The 16,767-nt window shown below is 41.0% G+C and overlaps 2 protein-coding genes and 1 pseudogene across 2 annotated transcripts in view; 2 read left to right on the forward strand and 1 right to left on the reverse strand.

Moving 5' to 3' along the window:
• Positions 1-12,414, reverse strand: part of EXD1 (exonuclease 3'-5' domain containing 1) — a 33,089-nt gene extending 20,675 nt beyond the window's left edge. The window contains exons 1-4 of the mRNA XM_055316780.1: positions 12,282-12,414; positions 6,585-6,653; positions 3,440-3,497; positions 3,011-3,132 (exon numbers count right to left, since the gene is read on the reverse strand). Of these exons, the coding sequence (XP_055172755.1) occupies positions 3,011-3,132; positions 3,440-3,497; positions 6,585-6,653; positions 12,282-12,414 (382 nt within the window). The remainder of the gene's footprint in view (positions 1-3,010; positions 3,133-3,439; positions 3,498-6,584; positions 6,654-12,281) is intronic.
• On the forward strand, positions 3,928-3,996 carry LOC129504292 (U4 spliceosomal RNA; annotated as a pseudogene).
• A 1,691-nt stretch (positions 12,415-14,105) lies between the features above and the next one.
• Positions 14,106-16,767, forward strand: part of CHP1 (calcineurin like EF-hand protein 1) — a 45,406-nt gene continuing 42,744 nt past the window's right edge. The window contains exon 1 of the mRNA XM_055316603.1: positions 14,106-14,411. Within this exon, the coding sequence (XP_055172578.1) occupies positions 14,345-14,411 (67 nt within the window). The 5' untranslated portion in view covers positions 14,106-14,344. The remainder of the gene's footprint in view (positions 14,412-16,767) is intronic.

Here is a 16,767-nt window from a genome sequence, read left to right on the forward strand (position 1 = left end):
CCACTTTTTACCAACATATGGCTACCACGAGAGTCCAAGCCACCATATCAACTTGCCTTAAAATTATTTCAATAGTCTAACAAGCATTCATGCTTTTACCTTCGTCCTCCTCTCAATATCCATATAATATCTAGAGTAACTTTGTTAAAACAGAAGTCAGATCATGTTGTTCTTCTGCTCAAAACTATCCAATAGGAAGTAGAAGTATTGTTTTTTAAGATTTTATTTATTTATTCATGAGAGACAGAGAGAGAGAGAGAGAGGCAGAGGGAGAAGCAGGCTCCATGCAGGTAGCCCAACGTGGGACTCGATCCCGGGTCTCCAGGATCACACCCTGGGGCGAAGGCAGCGCTAAACCGCTGAGCCACCTGGGCTGCCTGGAAGTAGAAGTATTTTTAAAAATGCTATTTATAATAGCATAAAATATGAAATAGGGATAAACACAGCAAAAGATTTATAAGACTTATATGCCAAGAAGTACAAAATGCTGTTGAGAAATTAAAGATCTCATGGAGGGATATATTGGATTAATAGGTTGGGATATTCGATATAGTTAAGATGCCAATATTCCCTAAATTGATCTATCAATTCATTGTGATTGCAGTAAAAACTCCAGTGGGTTTTTTTTTTATAGACATTGGCATTCTGATTCTGAAATTCATAGGGAAATGCAAAGAGCACAGAATAGCCAAAAAACTCTGAAAAAGAACAAAGTTGGAGAACTAACATTACCAGATTTAAGCTCTATCATCAAACAACAGTAAACAAAACAGTCTAAAAAAACAAACAAAACCCAGTAAACAGTCTAGGGTTGGTGTAAAAAGATCACTATAACAGAGTATAGTATCCAGAAATGAACCTACACATACATGGACAACTAATTTTTGACAAAGGTGCAAAAGTAATTGGAGAAAATACAGTCAACAAAGGATGCTGGAACAATTGGCTATCCTATCCATATGCAAAAAGAAAGAAGGACAGACAGACAGAGAGACACATACTTGGGGGCACCTGGGTGGCCCAGTTTAGTGGTTAAGCGTCTGCCTTTGGCTCAGGTCATGATCTCAGGGTCCTGGGATGGAGCCACAAGTTGGGTTCACTGCTCAGTGGGGAGTCTGCGTCTCTCTCTACTTCTCCCCACTGCTTGTGCTCTCTTTCTCTCAAATAAAAAAAGAAAATCTTAAAAATATATACATATAAAAAGAAATTTGTTGATCTGTACTTCACATCATATATAAAAATGAACTAAAAATGGATTCCAGGCCTGAAGGTAGACTAAAACCATGAAGCCTCTAGAAGAAAACATAGGAGAAAATCTTTGTGACTGAGTTAGGAAAAAATTTTGTAGATATGATATCAAAAGCACAATTCATAAAAGAAAAAAAATGGATAAACTGCACTTTTTCAAAAAAAAACTGCACTTTTTTCAAAATTAAAAATGTCTGCTCTTTGAGAGATAATTTAGGAGAATAAAAAGACAAACCAAAAAATAAATAAATAAATAAATAAATAAATAAATAAATAAATAAATAATAAATAAGACAAACTGCAGACTTGAAAAAATATTTGTAAAGCATGTATGTGAGAAAAGATTTATGTCCAGGATATATAAAGAACTCTCAACACTGAATAATAACAGTCCAACAAGAAGATGCACAAAATATATAAACAGACAATTCACCAAAGATATTCTGCTAGCAAATAAGGATATGAAAAGATCTTAAATATACTTAGTCATTAGAGAAATGATAAAACCAAAAATCTTCCAATGGTTTCTTTTTTTTTTTTAATTTTTTTTTTATTTATTTACGATAGTCATACAGAGAGAGAGAGAGGCAGAGACACAGGCAGAGGGAGAAGCAGGCTCCACAGAGTGAGCCCAATGTGGGACTTGATCCAGGGACTCCAGGATCACGCCCTGGGCCAAAGGCAGGCGCCAAACCGCTGCGCCACCTAGGGATCCCCTTCCAATGGTTTCTCTTCTCACTTCAGAGTAGAAGCTTGAGTCCCTACAATGATCTACAATGTTCTCCATGAAATGCCTGTCCCACTTCATCTCCAATTGCTTCTCTCCTTGCTCCAGCTATACCAATCACACTGATCTCGCTGTTCCTTCAAGAACCTGACATGTTCCTATCTCAGGGCCTTTATATTCCTCTTTTTTCTGCCTAAGAAACATTTCCGGGATCCCTGGGTGGCTCGGCGGTTTAGCACCTGCCTTTGGCCCAGGGCGTGATCCTGGAGTCCCTGGATCAAGTCCCACATTGGGCTCACTCTGTGGAGCCTGCTTCTCCCTCTGCCTGTGTCTCTGCCTCTCTCTCTCTCTCTCTCCATCTCTCATGAATAAATAAATAAATAAAATCCTTAAAAAAAATTTCCTGGGGCATCTGGGTGCCTTAGTTGGTTAAGCATTTGCCTTCGGCTTGGGTCATGATCCAAAGGTCCTGGGATTGAGTCCTGCATGAGGAACCTTGCTCAGTGGGAAGCCTGCTTCTCCTTCTCCCTCTGCCTGCTGTGCTCCTCTCTGTCAAATAAATAAATCTTGAAAAAAAAAAAAAACAAAAAAAACAAAACCACAAACATTTCTCAGATATCCATACAACTCAATCCCTTATTTCCTTCAGGCCTTTGCTCAAATGTTCCCATTTTTGTGAGGTCAATCCTTAACACCCTAAAATTATAAAACCACTCTTCACACGCTTCTCTTTATTTTTTTCTCCTCAGCATTTGGCAGTAACATACTGTATGTTATACTCCTTTTCTTATTTAGTGTCTGTTTCTTGCACCAGAGCTCAATGAAGGCAGTATCCTCAATGTCTGGCATGTAGTTTACCCTTGTATCCTCAATTATTAAATAAATAAATGAATCACAATATTTTGTCTTAATTCAGAGCCTAGAAACAATGGCCTGAGGATTCCATATAGAAACTTAAGTTGGAGTTATGCCAACTCTCAAGGGTTCTGTACCACAATAAAAAGAACTCAGACAATTCAGAGCCCCAGTACTTACCTGATGGGCTGTATTTGAGGTCATTCAGCAGGGTGGTGGCTGGTGCCTCAGAGCCAAGAGAAAGAGGCTCACATATGTTTAGGTCTTCATCTTTATCCATCTTGGTTCTTTCTGTATTTACACTATGCTTACAAAAAAACAACACTCTGATGAACTTGTTCTTTGTTGTTGATGTGTACACAGATTTTGCCACATATCAATGGTAAGGAATCTGGACCTCCATTTCATAGAGGACTCACTCATCCACTGTTTTTACATTGATTTGAAGATACCATCTAAAGATGGAAGAAAACATCCACCTATTTCTTCTCATTTCTATTACCTCAGGCCATTTGAGGAATTACATAGCTAATGAATTAGTGTTAAGTCTTTCTACCCTAATGTGTACATTTGGGTAAAATCATAATTAAGAAAATTATTCCACTATACCTGACAGAAGATGTCTTTTCTCTCATTGCTCCTTGTTCCACTTCATCCAGTAGTTCCACTGTAAAACAACCAAATGGCTTCCAACAGAGTTTCCAATCTGAAAGCAATTAACCACTTCCCTGTCTCCTTATACTCGCAGTCTGATGACTAGGTACCACAAGTAATGATTGGACATGAAATGTTGGCCCACAGAGGCCTTCATTGGCCAGGAATAAATAGAGCAGAGGAGCCTATCCAAAGTCCTGAAGACATCTAATATTATATTCCTACCTAGCTTCTTTGGTCATTCAGCAGGATAAGAAAGCTCTTTACAAGGCACCTTTGTCATCATGCAGATTTGTTCAAGACATATATTTTCTTTCCTATTCGTTCCCACTATAATGCATCTTCCCTCCCACTGTGTAGTGTTTGGGGATTTTCTCTCAGACCTTTCACAAATCTGTTCCTTTCACTCTCACAGGCTGGTGTACTAACAATTCAGTGACATGAATTTTGTACAGTGGCAGTGTCGTAGCCAATGAGATTTATCTGAGGCGTGATTATTGCTAATTGAAACAGTTCAGTGACATGAAAGGAAATTAAAGCTAGACTAGAAATCACAAAAGAAATATGAAATATTCCACAGATTTCAAAAAATTTTATTTTTAACCTAACAGTGCAGGGAATGTAGGATAATATTGTATACCATTGATTCTAAGGTGCACATTTTAAACAGCTCCAAAATCAGATATGATTTACAGTTAAGTACATGACAATTTAATTGGCAGCTACGTTTTCTTTCTTGAGATGCAAAAATAATGAACTTCATAATTAATGACATTTTAAAGTCAGTTAAGTATACTTAGCTACTATTCAGAGAGGATCCACTCAGAGCCCACTATGTTTCAAATGTTTCTTTCCCCTGTGCTATCTGGGTGTTGTTGAGTCTGGGGCAGAGAAAGTGAAAGTCACTAAAAATACTGACTAGTCAATTATTTTTCATTTTATTTTTTAAATTTATTTTTATTTCAAGGTTTTATTTAAATTTCAGTTAGTATTATTCATTTTAATAATTTTTATTCAAAGTGCTTTTCAGGGAGAGGGGGAAAAAGTATCAATCTAGGGCTGACTGAACCACAGGGAAAAGAAGGAGAAGTCTGTTCTTTGAACTTAAAAATTATGAACAAAAGCCACGTCTTGAGAAAGAATTTAGGAAGAGATGAAATCCATGTGTACAGTTCACAAAGCTGGTCAACAGGCTCTGCTTAAGTTAGGGAGATGGTAGTAGTGATGTGATTCCTTTTTTTTTTTTTAAACAATGTTTCTTTTTTTATTATTATTTATTTATTTATGATAGTCACACAGAATGAGAGAGAGAGGCAGAGACACAGGCAGAGGGAGAAGCAGGCTCCATGCACCGGGAGCCCGATGTGGGATTCGATCCTGGGTCTCCAGGATCGCGCCCTGGGCCAAAGGCAGGCGCTAAACCGCTGCGCCACCCAGGGATCCCCCATTTTTTTTTAAAGTAGTGATTCCTTTGCTTCTCTTTACAAACCCATACTTTTTTTTTTTTTTTTTTTTTAGTGATTCCTTTGCTTCTCTTTACAAACCCATTCACAGCCTACCTTTGTTCAGTCCAGAGCTCTGATGCAGTGCAGAGACTAACAGTTAAAATACAGTAAGAATTCAACTATGGGGCACCTGGCTAGCTTAGCTGGTAGAGCATGCAACTCTTGATCTTGGGGTTTCAAGTTCAAGCCCTATGTTATGTATAGAGATCACTTAAAAATAAATTCTTAAAAAAAAAAAAAAAAAAAGAATCCTACTACTGGGCAGCCCGGGTGGCTCAACGGTTTAGCGCCACCTTCAGCCCACAGCGTGATCCTGGAGACCCGGAATCGAGTCCCACGTCGGGCTCCTTGCATGGAGCCTGCTTCTCCCTCTGCCAGTGTCTCTGCCTTTCTCTCTCTGTGTCTCTCATGAGTAAATAAATAAAACCTTAAAAAAAAAAAAAGAATCCTACTACTACTACCACCCTCAGAGCCATTATAAAAAGGTGTTCAAGGGATAGAGAGGTGTTCAAGGGATGTTTATAGTAGCATACTCAATCAGAAAGGAAAGGTAGCTGGCTAGAACTGTGTGTCTTGAAGTAGGTCTGGATGGACAGTCATTATTTTGGTGAATTTTCATTTCTCTCTTAATTCTACTTATCTCATAAAACAAAGTAATCTTTCAAGCAGCAGTAGTCTCTGGTCTACATGAGTCCTTTCCTGTAGGTAAGAAATGAATAGGTCTTTAAGGTCCCAGATCTCTTGTTCTCCTCACTCCTCCATCCCAGACTGATTTTTACTCCTTCTTGGAGCGCTTTCTGCTTTTGAATTCTTGAAAAGAACAGTTCTTGCTTCCCTTTTCTTTTATCCTAATTGGCTTATCTGCAGCAACTGACCAGAAGAGCTTCTGTATTTACTCCTTTTGGCAAACAGTTAGACCTACTCTTGCTAAATGGCTTTTGCTGGCAGAAATAAAGAACAGAGCTATGTCTTGCAATTCCAAAATCCAAAACTCTCTGAAAACTAAAAATTGTCTGTAACTCTTTTGGCAGCAAAACCTAACTGACATACTATTTATGGTCCTAGTTTATTCCATTTAGAATGATTATCTGCACATTTCCCTGTAGAAATGTTTTATTACAGAGTGCTTCCCAAACCTGCTTGAGATGTTACATAATATGAAGAGTATATAGTGTTGTTTTCCAAAAATCCAGGTTTCTGAATTCTGAAACATTTGGACTCCAGGGTTTCATATAAGGGGCTGTGAATATACTTTGACTCTGTAGTGTTAAATTCAATTGCTGAGCAAGACAATTCCTTTCTGTTCAGATTCTTAACTGCCCACTGGTTGAGTGTCTAGTAACGGGCACCAGCAGTTCTCACATTGTAAACCCTAGATGATTAAAACTCTTTATGACATTCTGCTCATATTACACACCAAAAAAAAATTAAGATAAAGGTCAATTCTCCAATACCCACTGTAAGAGTTCATCAATGCAATATTAAAGGCAATACAGCATCTCAGTTTTTCAAAAACTGGAATGAAGCAGAGCAGTGGGTTTACTACTACTACTACAAATCCCAATATCCACAGTCAGGAAACATGCAGCTCTCACCGTTCACAATCTCGTACCCAAAAAACATCTTTACTCCTGGAACGCTCCGACCAGTCTCTACATTCTTCACTGTTATAGAAAATGATTCATTTAGTTAGTAAAAATCATAAGAAAATAATGCCTCTCAAAAATGCCATATCTAGGGGCACCAGGGTGGCACAGTTGGTTTAGTGTCTGACTCTTGATTTTGGCTCAGGTCAGGTTATCGGGGTCCTGGGACTGAGCCCTGCATTTGTCTCTGCACTCAGTGCACAGTCTGAGGATTCTCTCCCTTCCCCTCTTCCTTTGTCCCTCCATCCATTCACTCATTCTCTCTAAAATAAATAAATACATCTTTTTAAAAAAGTGTCATACCTGAGTTTTACAAAAATTTCCAAATTATTTTCCCCAAGAACTGAAGAGTTAATAATAGGTTACAAAGCTATAGCCTTTAAACAAGTAGGACAGAGAACAGAGGGAACCTTAGAATGGTCCAAGAACGTAAAGGGCGGCAGCAGGATGATGAATTTAAATTCTTCCGAGAACATCTTAGGGACACTTTGGTGGCTCAGTTGGTTAAGCGTCTGACTTCAGCTCAGGTCATGATCTCAGGACCCGACCGAGTTGGGTCCCTGCTCAGCAGAGAGCCTACTTCTCGCTCTGCCCCTCTCCACTGCCATGTTCTCACTCGCATGCTCTCTCTTAAAAGAATAAATAAAAAATATTTTTTAAGAAAAAGAATATTCTAAGGCCTTGATGCTAAGAACTATTTATTATATTTTTAAAAGATTTTTAATTTATTTATTAGAGTGAGAGACAGACAGACAGACACAGGCAAAAGGAGAAGCAGGCTCCATGCTGGGAGCCTGACAAGGGACTCGATCCCGGATCACACCCTGGGCTGAAGGCGGTGCTAAACCGCTAAGCCACCGGAGCTGCCCTATTTATTATATTTCTATTGATTTTTACCACACCTAATTTCAGATAAAATTTTAAGGCAGCTGACTACTTCTAGAGTCCATACCCTGTTTCATGCCATGCTACTTGCTAGAAAATATGGTCAAGGACAATAATCTAACTCCTGGCCCAAATACAGGGCTACTACTGTGAGCAAGTAAGAGTTACAAGAAGTTTAAATATCATAACTACAGTATGGTATCATTTCTCTAGATACCACCCCCGCCCATCTCCCCTTCCACCACCCCTAGTTCGTTTCCCAGTTAGGAGTCTCTCATGTTCTGTCTCTCTTTCTGATATTTCCCACTTATTTTTTCTTTCCCCTTTATTCCCTTTCACTATTTTTAATATTCCCCAAATGAATGAGACCATATGTTTGTCCTTCTCTGATTGACTTATTTCACTCAGCATATTACCAGTTACTTATCCCATCTCTTATGTATTTTTAAAATTTGAAAAAATAGGGATCCCTGGGTGGCGCAGCGGTTTGGCGCCTGCCTTTGGCCCAGGGCACGATCCTGGAGACTCGGGATCGAATCCCACGTCGGGCTCCCGGTGCATGGAGCCTGCTTCTCCCTCTGCCTGTGTCTCTGCTTCCCTCTCTGCATCTCTCATGAATAAATAAATTTAAAAAAAATAAAAATAGGGATCCCTGGGTGGTGCAGCGGTTTAGCGCCTGCCTTTGGCCCAGGGCACGATCCCGGAGACCCGGGATCGAATCCCACGTCGGGCTCCCAGTGCATGGAGCCTGCTTCTCCCTCTGCCTATGTCTCTGCCTCTCTCTCTCTCTGTGTGTGTGACTATCATAAATAAATAAAAATTTAAAAAAAAATAAAATAAAAATAAAATAAAATTTGAAAAAATAATAAATAAAATCTGTCTTCTCTTTTCCATTCCTTGCTGAGCCTTAGCTCTGACCCCCATCATGTTTCCTTTTTTTAAGATTTTATTTATTCATAGAGAGAGAGAGAGAGAGAGAGGCAGAGAGAGAAGCAGGCTCCATGCAGGGAGCCCAACGCGGGACTCAATCCCGGTTCTCCAGGATCATGCCCTGGGCTGCAGGCGGCACTAAACCACTGCGCCACCGGGGCTGCCCTCATATTTCCTTTATTGGATCTGTTGATTGTCAAGATCTGTCTATGCTCTTTCCCTCTAGTTTCTCTCTACTAGAGTCCTTCCTTCACATAGCTGTCATAGTGAAAATACTCCCTGCTTTGTTCAAATAGTACATAAAATTAGTAAACAAGTGTAAAGAAATATGTTCAAATTCCTTAGGAATATTTTTTTAACATTTTTTAACATGCCAAGATGAAACACCACTTTCTACCTATAAAACTAGCAAAAACTTAGGAAATATGCACATCACCATTTTTTAAAAAAATCCAATCTTAGATTATTTACGGTATTTCACTCATACTAGTAGTAAAGTAAAAAGACACAATCCTTTTGAAAAACTATTTGGAAATATGCGTCAAAAATATTTAAAGTAGGGGCACCTGGGTGGCTCAGTCGGTTGGGAGTCTTCCTCTGGCTTGGGTCGTAATCCCAGGGTCCTGGGATCATGTCCTGTGTCAGGCTCCCCTCTCAGGAGGGAGTCTGCTTGTCCCTCTCCTCTGCCCTTCTGCCTGCTTGCTATCTCTTTCTTACTCTCTTTCAAAAAAATTAAATAAAATCTTGAAAAAATATATTTAAAGTATCTGTAATTTTTACCTAATAATTTCACTTATAGGAACTACTATGAAAATAATTACAAATTATAAGTATTATATTGTATTTTATATTTTGTAAAAATGTATAATTACATAATAGACAAAAATTTTATTTTATAATTATAAAATATAATAAATATTTTTATTTTAAGATTTTATTCATTCATTTGAGAGAGAGAAAGAGCATGAGCATAGGAAGGGGCAGAGGGAGAGGGAGAAGCAGACTCCTCACTGAGCAGGGAGCCCAATGTAGGACTCCATCCCAGGACTCTGGGATCATGACCTGAGCTGAAGGCAGACATTTAACTGCCTGTGCCCCAAGAGACCCCTATAATAAATATTTTTATTTATTTACTTATTATTATTTTTAATATTTTTAAGTCTTTAAAGCTTTTTGCTTTAAAATGTTTAGCTAATAGGGGTCCCTGGGTGGCTCAGTCAGTTAAATGTCCTTCTCTTGACGTCAGCTCAGGTCATGATTTTGGGGTCCTGAGATAGAGCCCCACCTCAGCTGTGCACTGAGTATGGAACCTGCTTAAGATACTCTCTCTCCCTCTTCCCTCCTGCTCGCATGCACACTCTCTCTAAAAAAAGAAAAAAAACTTAAATAAAAGTTTAGCCATTAGGGACACCTGCATGGCTCAGTGGTTGAAGTATCTGCCTTCGGCTCAGGGCATGATCCTGGAGTCCCGGGATCTAGTTCCACATCGGGCTCCCTGCATGGAGCCTGCTTCTCCCTCTGCCTGTCTTTGCCTCCCTCTGTGTGTCTCTCATGAATGGATAAATATTTTAAAAAAATATTTCATTTAGACTGAATGCTTTGTTGAACAAGCATGTAGCATATCTTAATTATTGTCAACTCAATGCCATTCTTTCAGGCTGGCAACGAGCGTACTCTCTCCACAGACAGTGGTGGCTTCCTGGACCTCCAGGGCATCTCTTGAAGAAGACGGTCTCATCTGGGAGAACACCTCCCTACCCCTTTTCCTCCCATATGTAATTTCTACCAGCCATCACATGATCTTCAGGTTTGAAGCCATGTAGACGGTAGAGCAGAAAGATGAAGAATCTTGGATCTCTGCCAACTCTGGGAAGACCCACAGAAGCCCTGGGAGGGCTGCCTTCCTTTATATAAGCGAATAAACTCCTGCTTTGTTTAAACTGTTTGACATAGGTTTCCAGCAGCTGAACATGGTTCCTAACAAACATAGCATTAAAAATTTCAGGCAACAAGCTCAAAAACTTAGATGCCTCCCACTTAAAAATCCTTCAAATTGTGGGGCGTCTTGCTGGCTCGGTCAGTAGAGCAAGCAACTCGATCACACAGTCATGAGTTCAGGCTAGAGCCTATTAAAAAATAAAAATTTTTCAAACTGTTCCTCATGGCTTTCAGAAGCATCCAAATACTATATGTTAAGGCCTTCCGATCAGTCCCATACCTCCTTCTCCAGCCTTAAGTCTCACTATATCCCCATACAGAAATTTACTTACATTTTCTGAATGAACCAAGTTTTCATATCTCTACATATTTTGTACATGCTGCTACGTCTGTGAAAAACTATGGTTCTCAAGGTGTGGTTCTCCAGCTGAGCATCAGCAGCACCAGGAAACTTGTTAGAAATGTAAATTCTTGGGCCCCACCCCAGACCTTAAGAATCAGAAACTCGGGCAGCCCCAGTGGCTCAGCGGTTTAGCTCGGCCTGCAGCCCAGGGCGTGATCCTGGAGACCCTGAATCGAGTCCCATCCCACGTCAGGCTCTCTGCATGGAGCCTGCTTCTCCCTCTGCCTGTGTCTCTGCCTCTCTCTGTGTCTCTATGAATAAATAAAATCTTAAAAAAAAAAAATCAGAAACTCCTGGAGGGTGGCCCAGTATTCTGTGATTTTAACAAGTCCCCCAGGTGATTCTCATATACAGATAAAGTTTAAGAACCACTGGCTTAAAATACCTTCCCTCTTTTTCCTCACCCAGTTGAATCTTACTCCTGTTTGGGATACATTCCCCACTAGCCTAACCGTACCACTCCCAGAACTAAATTAACTGAACCGTTGTGTTTCCATAGCATCTTGTGCATCTCTATATTAGAAAGGATATTACACTGCATTATACATCTCTACTTCCTCATCTGTTTCCTTACTAGACTAAGTTTTTTAAGGACAAGGACTATGTTACTCTTATCTATATCCCTGGTATCTATCACAGTGCCTGTGATACAAAACTACCAATAAATGATTACTGAATGAATTAATATTGTAAAAATTTGGTATAGTCCCACACAGGTTCACAAAGGTCTATTTTAACTTATAACAGTAACACCAATCTCTCAAATGCCATTTATACATGTTTCAATTGTGAACTTAAAACTTAATGCCAGGTAAACAACTACCCTAGCCGAGTCAATATTCTAGCTGAATAAAAATTGTATATTGGAGCTTAAAAGTGAGTACATGTAGGAAGTAGGAGAGTGTTACACCCAGGGGCGCATGGAAACTCTGAGCCCCCACGGACTTTGCCCTATGCATCTCTTCCACTTGGCTGTTCCTGTGTAGCATCCCTTACCATGAACAGAACTGAAGCTGGTAGGTGTAACTATGAGGATAATACATGATTAGAGGTGGTAAAACCTACAAGACACCAGGTTCCTCCTGGCATCTATGAGCCACTGCACTATTCCTCAGCAGCCAATCTCTGGACTTCCTTTTGCATGACAAAAATTAATCCCTTACTGTCTGTGAATTTGTTGAAGCCAAAATTCTCTCTAGTAGAGTGGTTATTTTTAACTTCAAGATGCATATGGTAAGAAAAGAAGTATCCAATGAAAAAGAATCCATACATTGAAAATTTCCACTGTCATGATAATAAAAGTATGTGAGGACAAGCCCACAGATGCAACCATTTTTTCTGTTAGGGAAAATAAACATTCTATTCTTCCTCCTACCTTTTCCCTGAAATAGGAATGCTTCCCTACCACTTGCTAATGAAGCCCCAGAGCCATCATCCAAATTTAACTATTAATTTCTTAAAAGGGAGAAGATAATAACAAGTAAAGAGACCTTTCTTCAGGACAACAATCTTGTTAGGGTCCACATGCTGGAGTACTCCCTCAAAGATGCCGCAAACCAACGTGAGTTTCACCCTTCTCCACAAAATCTGATTGAGGAAATGGTAGTCACTGCTGGGATCCATGCTATTTGATTCCAAAAGCAGTCTTCAAATAATCTTCTTTAAGTAACCAAACACTTGAAAATAAAAAGAGGTCTATGATTTAAACAATATTTTTGGGAAATGAGGCTATTTTCCCTTTCCCCATGCCTGGAAGGGACAAGAAAAATATGCGAATAATTCAGTTTTGCTCATCTTTTTAGAACGATAAAGAGAAAAGGACCATTGCAAGCACCAATTCTGACTTATACATGGGAAACTGAAAGCCCGTAAGACTTCAGGCACCCTATGTTTGGGTTGTATTTAAAATGGGGTAATACTACCTTTCATTTAGAACAAGCAGAACATTTCAGAGGTTCTCAAATGGTCACACGTATATCTTAACACGAACCCAAATAAATAAAGGAAGGAAGGAAGGAAGGAAAGAAACTCTAAAATAATTTAAAAACTATCGTTGGCAAAATATCTGCCAGTACATGCGGTCACAAGCTGCTCACCCAGAAATATCTGGGATCTAAGTTCTTCTGGCCTCTTCTACGTTAACAACATTTCCAGAGTTTGACACTGTTACCAACCAAAGCACAGGTGACTTAGAATTATCCCAACGTATGCATGAGCAATCTGGCTGCCAATTGAGCGCATTTGAAGGGAGAGGACACTAGATAGACAAGAAGAGCAGGTCAGTCATGAAAACAACTCAGTGAGACTAGAACCTTGGCCTTAGGCTAAGTCGTCAAAACCTTAGGTAAAGCTTAAGAGTAGTTTAGGGACTAAATCACAGTGGTCAGAATTTGGTTCTTCCGTATCTCAAATCTGTCATGCACAAAGCAACCCACGAAGGGTGGGGGAGGGGGTGAAAAGGCACTAGAAGCCACAGGAAAACAACTTCACCGGAGAGGGTTAAATTAGTTAACGAATGGCTTAAACATTTTCAAGAAAACAAAAATATAAAAATAAAATGCAAAATTCCTCATTCTTAGGGCAAAATAAGAAACTTCAAATACACGGCGGGCCATACGCTAGGAACTGAATCTCGTCCACCGTTATTTTTTTTTCCCCCGAAGGAAGTTGGGAAATCTTGTCTCAATTTCAGCCCAATGGGGACTTCCTCGAGCTTCAGTCTTGAACTAAAAAAAAGAGGTACTGCTGTTAAGGAAGAACTCTCGGGAGTTCGAAGCCGGCGTTGACGGTTATCAAATGACACAGCTGGAAAAAACGAAGAAGTACACCCCACCGAAAGCCCACGAGCAGACGCGGACGCCAGCAGGGCGGAACCCGAGGTCCCGGCTGTTTCCTGACGAGCCAATCGGCGCGCGGCCAGGACGCCGACTCCCGAGCGCCCCCAGCGGCCAGGAGGCGGGAGGACCTCCAGAAAAAAGGAGGAGGTGGAACTCCCAGCATGCAGTTCCCAAGAGACACACCCTAGAGTCGCCCCAAGAGGCGTTTGGTCTATTTTTATAGTTTCTCTCTGCAATCCCTGCCACCTGTGGGTGGCGCTTCCATGTTTAGAGTTCTGTGAGAAACGGGTTGGCTACTTTGTCTGCAAGCCGGTTAGTTCATTGTAAAACTGTGGGTCGATGGCGTTGCCCTTTTAATTGTGGTCGCTAGAGCCAGAGTGGCATTGCCTTTTTAAGGCCGGTGACATCACGCTTCCGGGGGCGTGGCCCGTCCTTAGGAATACCCGGCCCTGCGCTGGGCTGATTCATTCGGGGGCTGGTGCTGGAAGCGTCGACGTCGGCTCCTGGGCCGGGCGCAGCCTCACTCCTTATTGGCTGGTTCTCGGGGACCGCCCCCTCCCCCTCTTGCCACCCCTGGGTTCCCTCCCGGGTCCGCAGTAGAAATACTGCCCTCTCGCTTCTTGACCCCTGGGCCTTTCTCCCTCCCTCTGCCCTCCCTCCCGCTGCCGTCGTTGCTTCAGGAGCCCCTGCTCCCTCAAGGAGCTCCCGCTTCGGTGATGGGTTCTCGGGCTTCCACGTTACTGCGGGACGAAGAGCTCGAGGAGATCAAGAAGGAGACTGGCTGTGAGTTCGGGTAGGGGGTGGGAAAGCGGCCGGGCGCTTCTGGCTGGCCTCAGAACCGAGGGTGGCTGTCGTTGAGGTCCGGAGCTGAGGTGCCTGGAGGTTACCGGGTACTGATCAGCCTCCAGCCCAGGAGCTTCGTGGCCGAAGGCTGGAGGACCTCTTCTTACGGCTATTCGGAGCGGGGGGCTGTCCTTCCCCTCAAAGGCAGGGGTCGCGATCACCCTTAGAGCACAGGCACCGCTCTTTTCTCTTCCCTCTGTTCATGAAAGTCCCCTAACTCCTTTCTTTTATCTTTCCTCGCACCAACCTCGAATTCAAGAGCTCTGGATGGATCCTATAGAAAACATAATATGTTCCTGTGACGTTTTTGGGCAAGCACTTAAAATCACTGTCAACTGTGGGAAATCACAAATAAATTCTTAATGCAACTGGAAAAATAAGTCTAGAAAGCAAGATCGTATAGTAAGGCTTTGGAAGACGTGACCTGGTGACAGGAGACTTTAAAGAATGAGGAGTCTGAGACTGTGAGATTTCTTTCATTCTGAACCTGTGGAGGAAAAAAAAAAAGCAGATACTGTGACTACCAGATTTTTGTTTGTTTCTTTTACTTACACTGAGGATGCTTGCTGTCCTAATTTCAGATATATTGATTTCTACTATGCTGGTGTACTTTATGCAGTCGCTATGGAAATTGGATGTGTTCCAAAATCTCAGTGCGAATTTGTACTAGGAACTGATTTTTTTATAGTCCAGTCTCTTCCTCATTAACCTGAACATAGGGGCAGCAGGGCTTTGGGAATTCAGAAGCTCTGTGTAACATCACCACACAATTTTGTATAATGCATACAGTATTTTCTCAGTAATCCATCATGACTCTTGTATTTTACTTGGGTTATGTAAGTGTCTGAGCTGTCGCTTCACGGTAACTTGTCTTTAATAATGAGATGACCGGTAAGTAACTCAGTGGCCCATATGCAGGTAATGTTGAAGGGTCCTGGGGGAACTACAGAATTACACAGGCAGTGGTGACCTGAGAGAAATTGAATGCTGTCCTGTGCTTTCTGACAAATTTAACTTTCCAGAATCTTCAATTTGGAAGGGATGTTATCTAGCCCCCAACCTTGTCGGATTGGCTTACTGCTTTCAGCACCCCCCCACCCCCCACACACACACACACGGCAGGCAGGTAGCCTCTTCATAAATATCTTTAAGGATTATGAGCACACCACCTACTGGTTTCAGATGAATGGCAAAAAGCAGTGAGCTGCTTATGATGTGTAATAGTTGTTTGGCCTCTTCACCTTATGGTCATTTGATGATTCACTGACTCCAAGAGGTAGAAGTATAGTCCATTTGGATTCAGCAAGCATTTTATTAAATTTTGTGGCCATGACCTCTGGCCACACTTGTAAATATAAGAATTGCTTTAGGTCTAAAGTGACACCAGAGTTGAAGTATTCATACTTAAAATAAAAAGTCACAAAATGAGGAAGTGTAAGCCTTAGTGAAGATGGGAAAAACCTATTTTTGCGTCAAGATGAAGGGAGCACTAATCCCATTTGGGCTTATTTACATTTGACAAAATAGACCCTAGACTCTATAGGACTGGAGTTATTTTACTATGTGGCTCTTACTCCAGGGAGAACTGTTTTCCTAGTTGCCAAAAAGTGAATCAAAGGAGAATCTGAGGGAGATTATCAGCCGCAACCAGTGCCAATGTACGTTGAGCCAGAAAGCCTAATAAAAAAAGTAGTTACTGAATTTTTGCATTGTCTATATTTAGTACTATGCTAGGTGCTCAAAGCAGATGGTGACAAGAGATGCCCACAAGAGTTAGGATTAGCATTACGATGTAAGGTAGCTGAAATTGTGTGCCACCCACCTTCAGAGCTCAAGAAAGACTGAGTCTGTGGGCTGGTCTTGGAGAAGACAGAAATTGGACCCTGATACGTGCATGAATGAATTCGATTTAAATAAATTAATCTAGGACATTTTGGGTGGCTTCCAGGAGCATTCTTCTCTAGCCTGCTACACAGTCATTCCTCTGCCCTGGGAGTTGAGCCATCAGTTTATCCAGTTGGTGTCCATGAGCAGAGTTGATTTTTAAAACAGTAATTTTAACATGATCCAAAAGGCTTAGAAAACTAAAAACAAGATACCTGAGGGTGAGGTGGAGGAGTAGAATTTGTCCAGTTTTCATATGCTTCTTGTTTCGTTAAGAGTTTAGGGGACTATCAGAAACATTTTCAGTTAAAAACAAGTAATAAGACATTTCACTACTCCCTTTGCCAGTAAGAGAATGTGGCATAATTGAGCAAAACCGACTTTATATTCAATATGAAAGCTTTGCATTGGA

The sequence above is a fragment of the Nyctereutes procyonoides genome, unplaced genomic scaffold, assembly GCF_905146905.1.
Source record: "Nyctereutes procyonoides isolate TBG_1078 unplaced genomic scaffold, NYPRO_anot_genome, whole genome shotgun sequence".
Classification (NCBI taxonomy): Eukaryota; Metazoa; Chordata; class Mammalia; order Carnivora; family Canidae; genus Nyctereutes; species Nyctereutes procyonoides.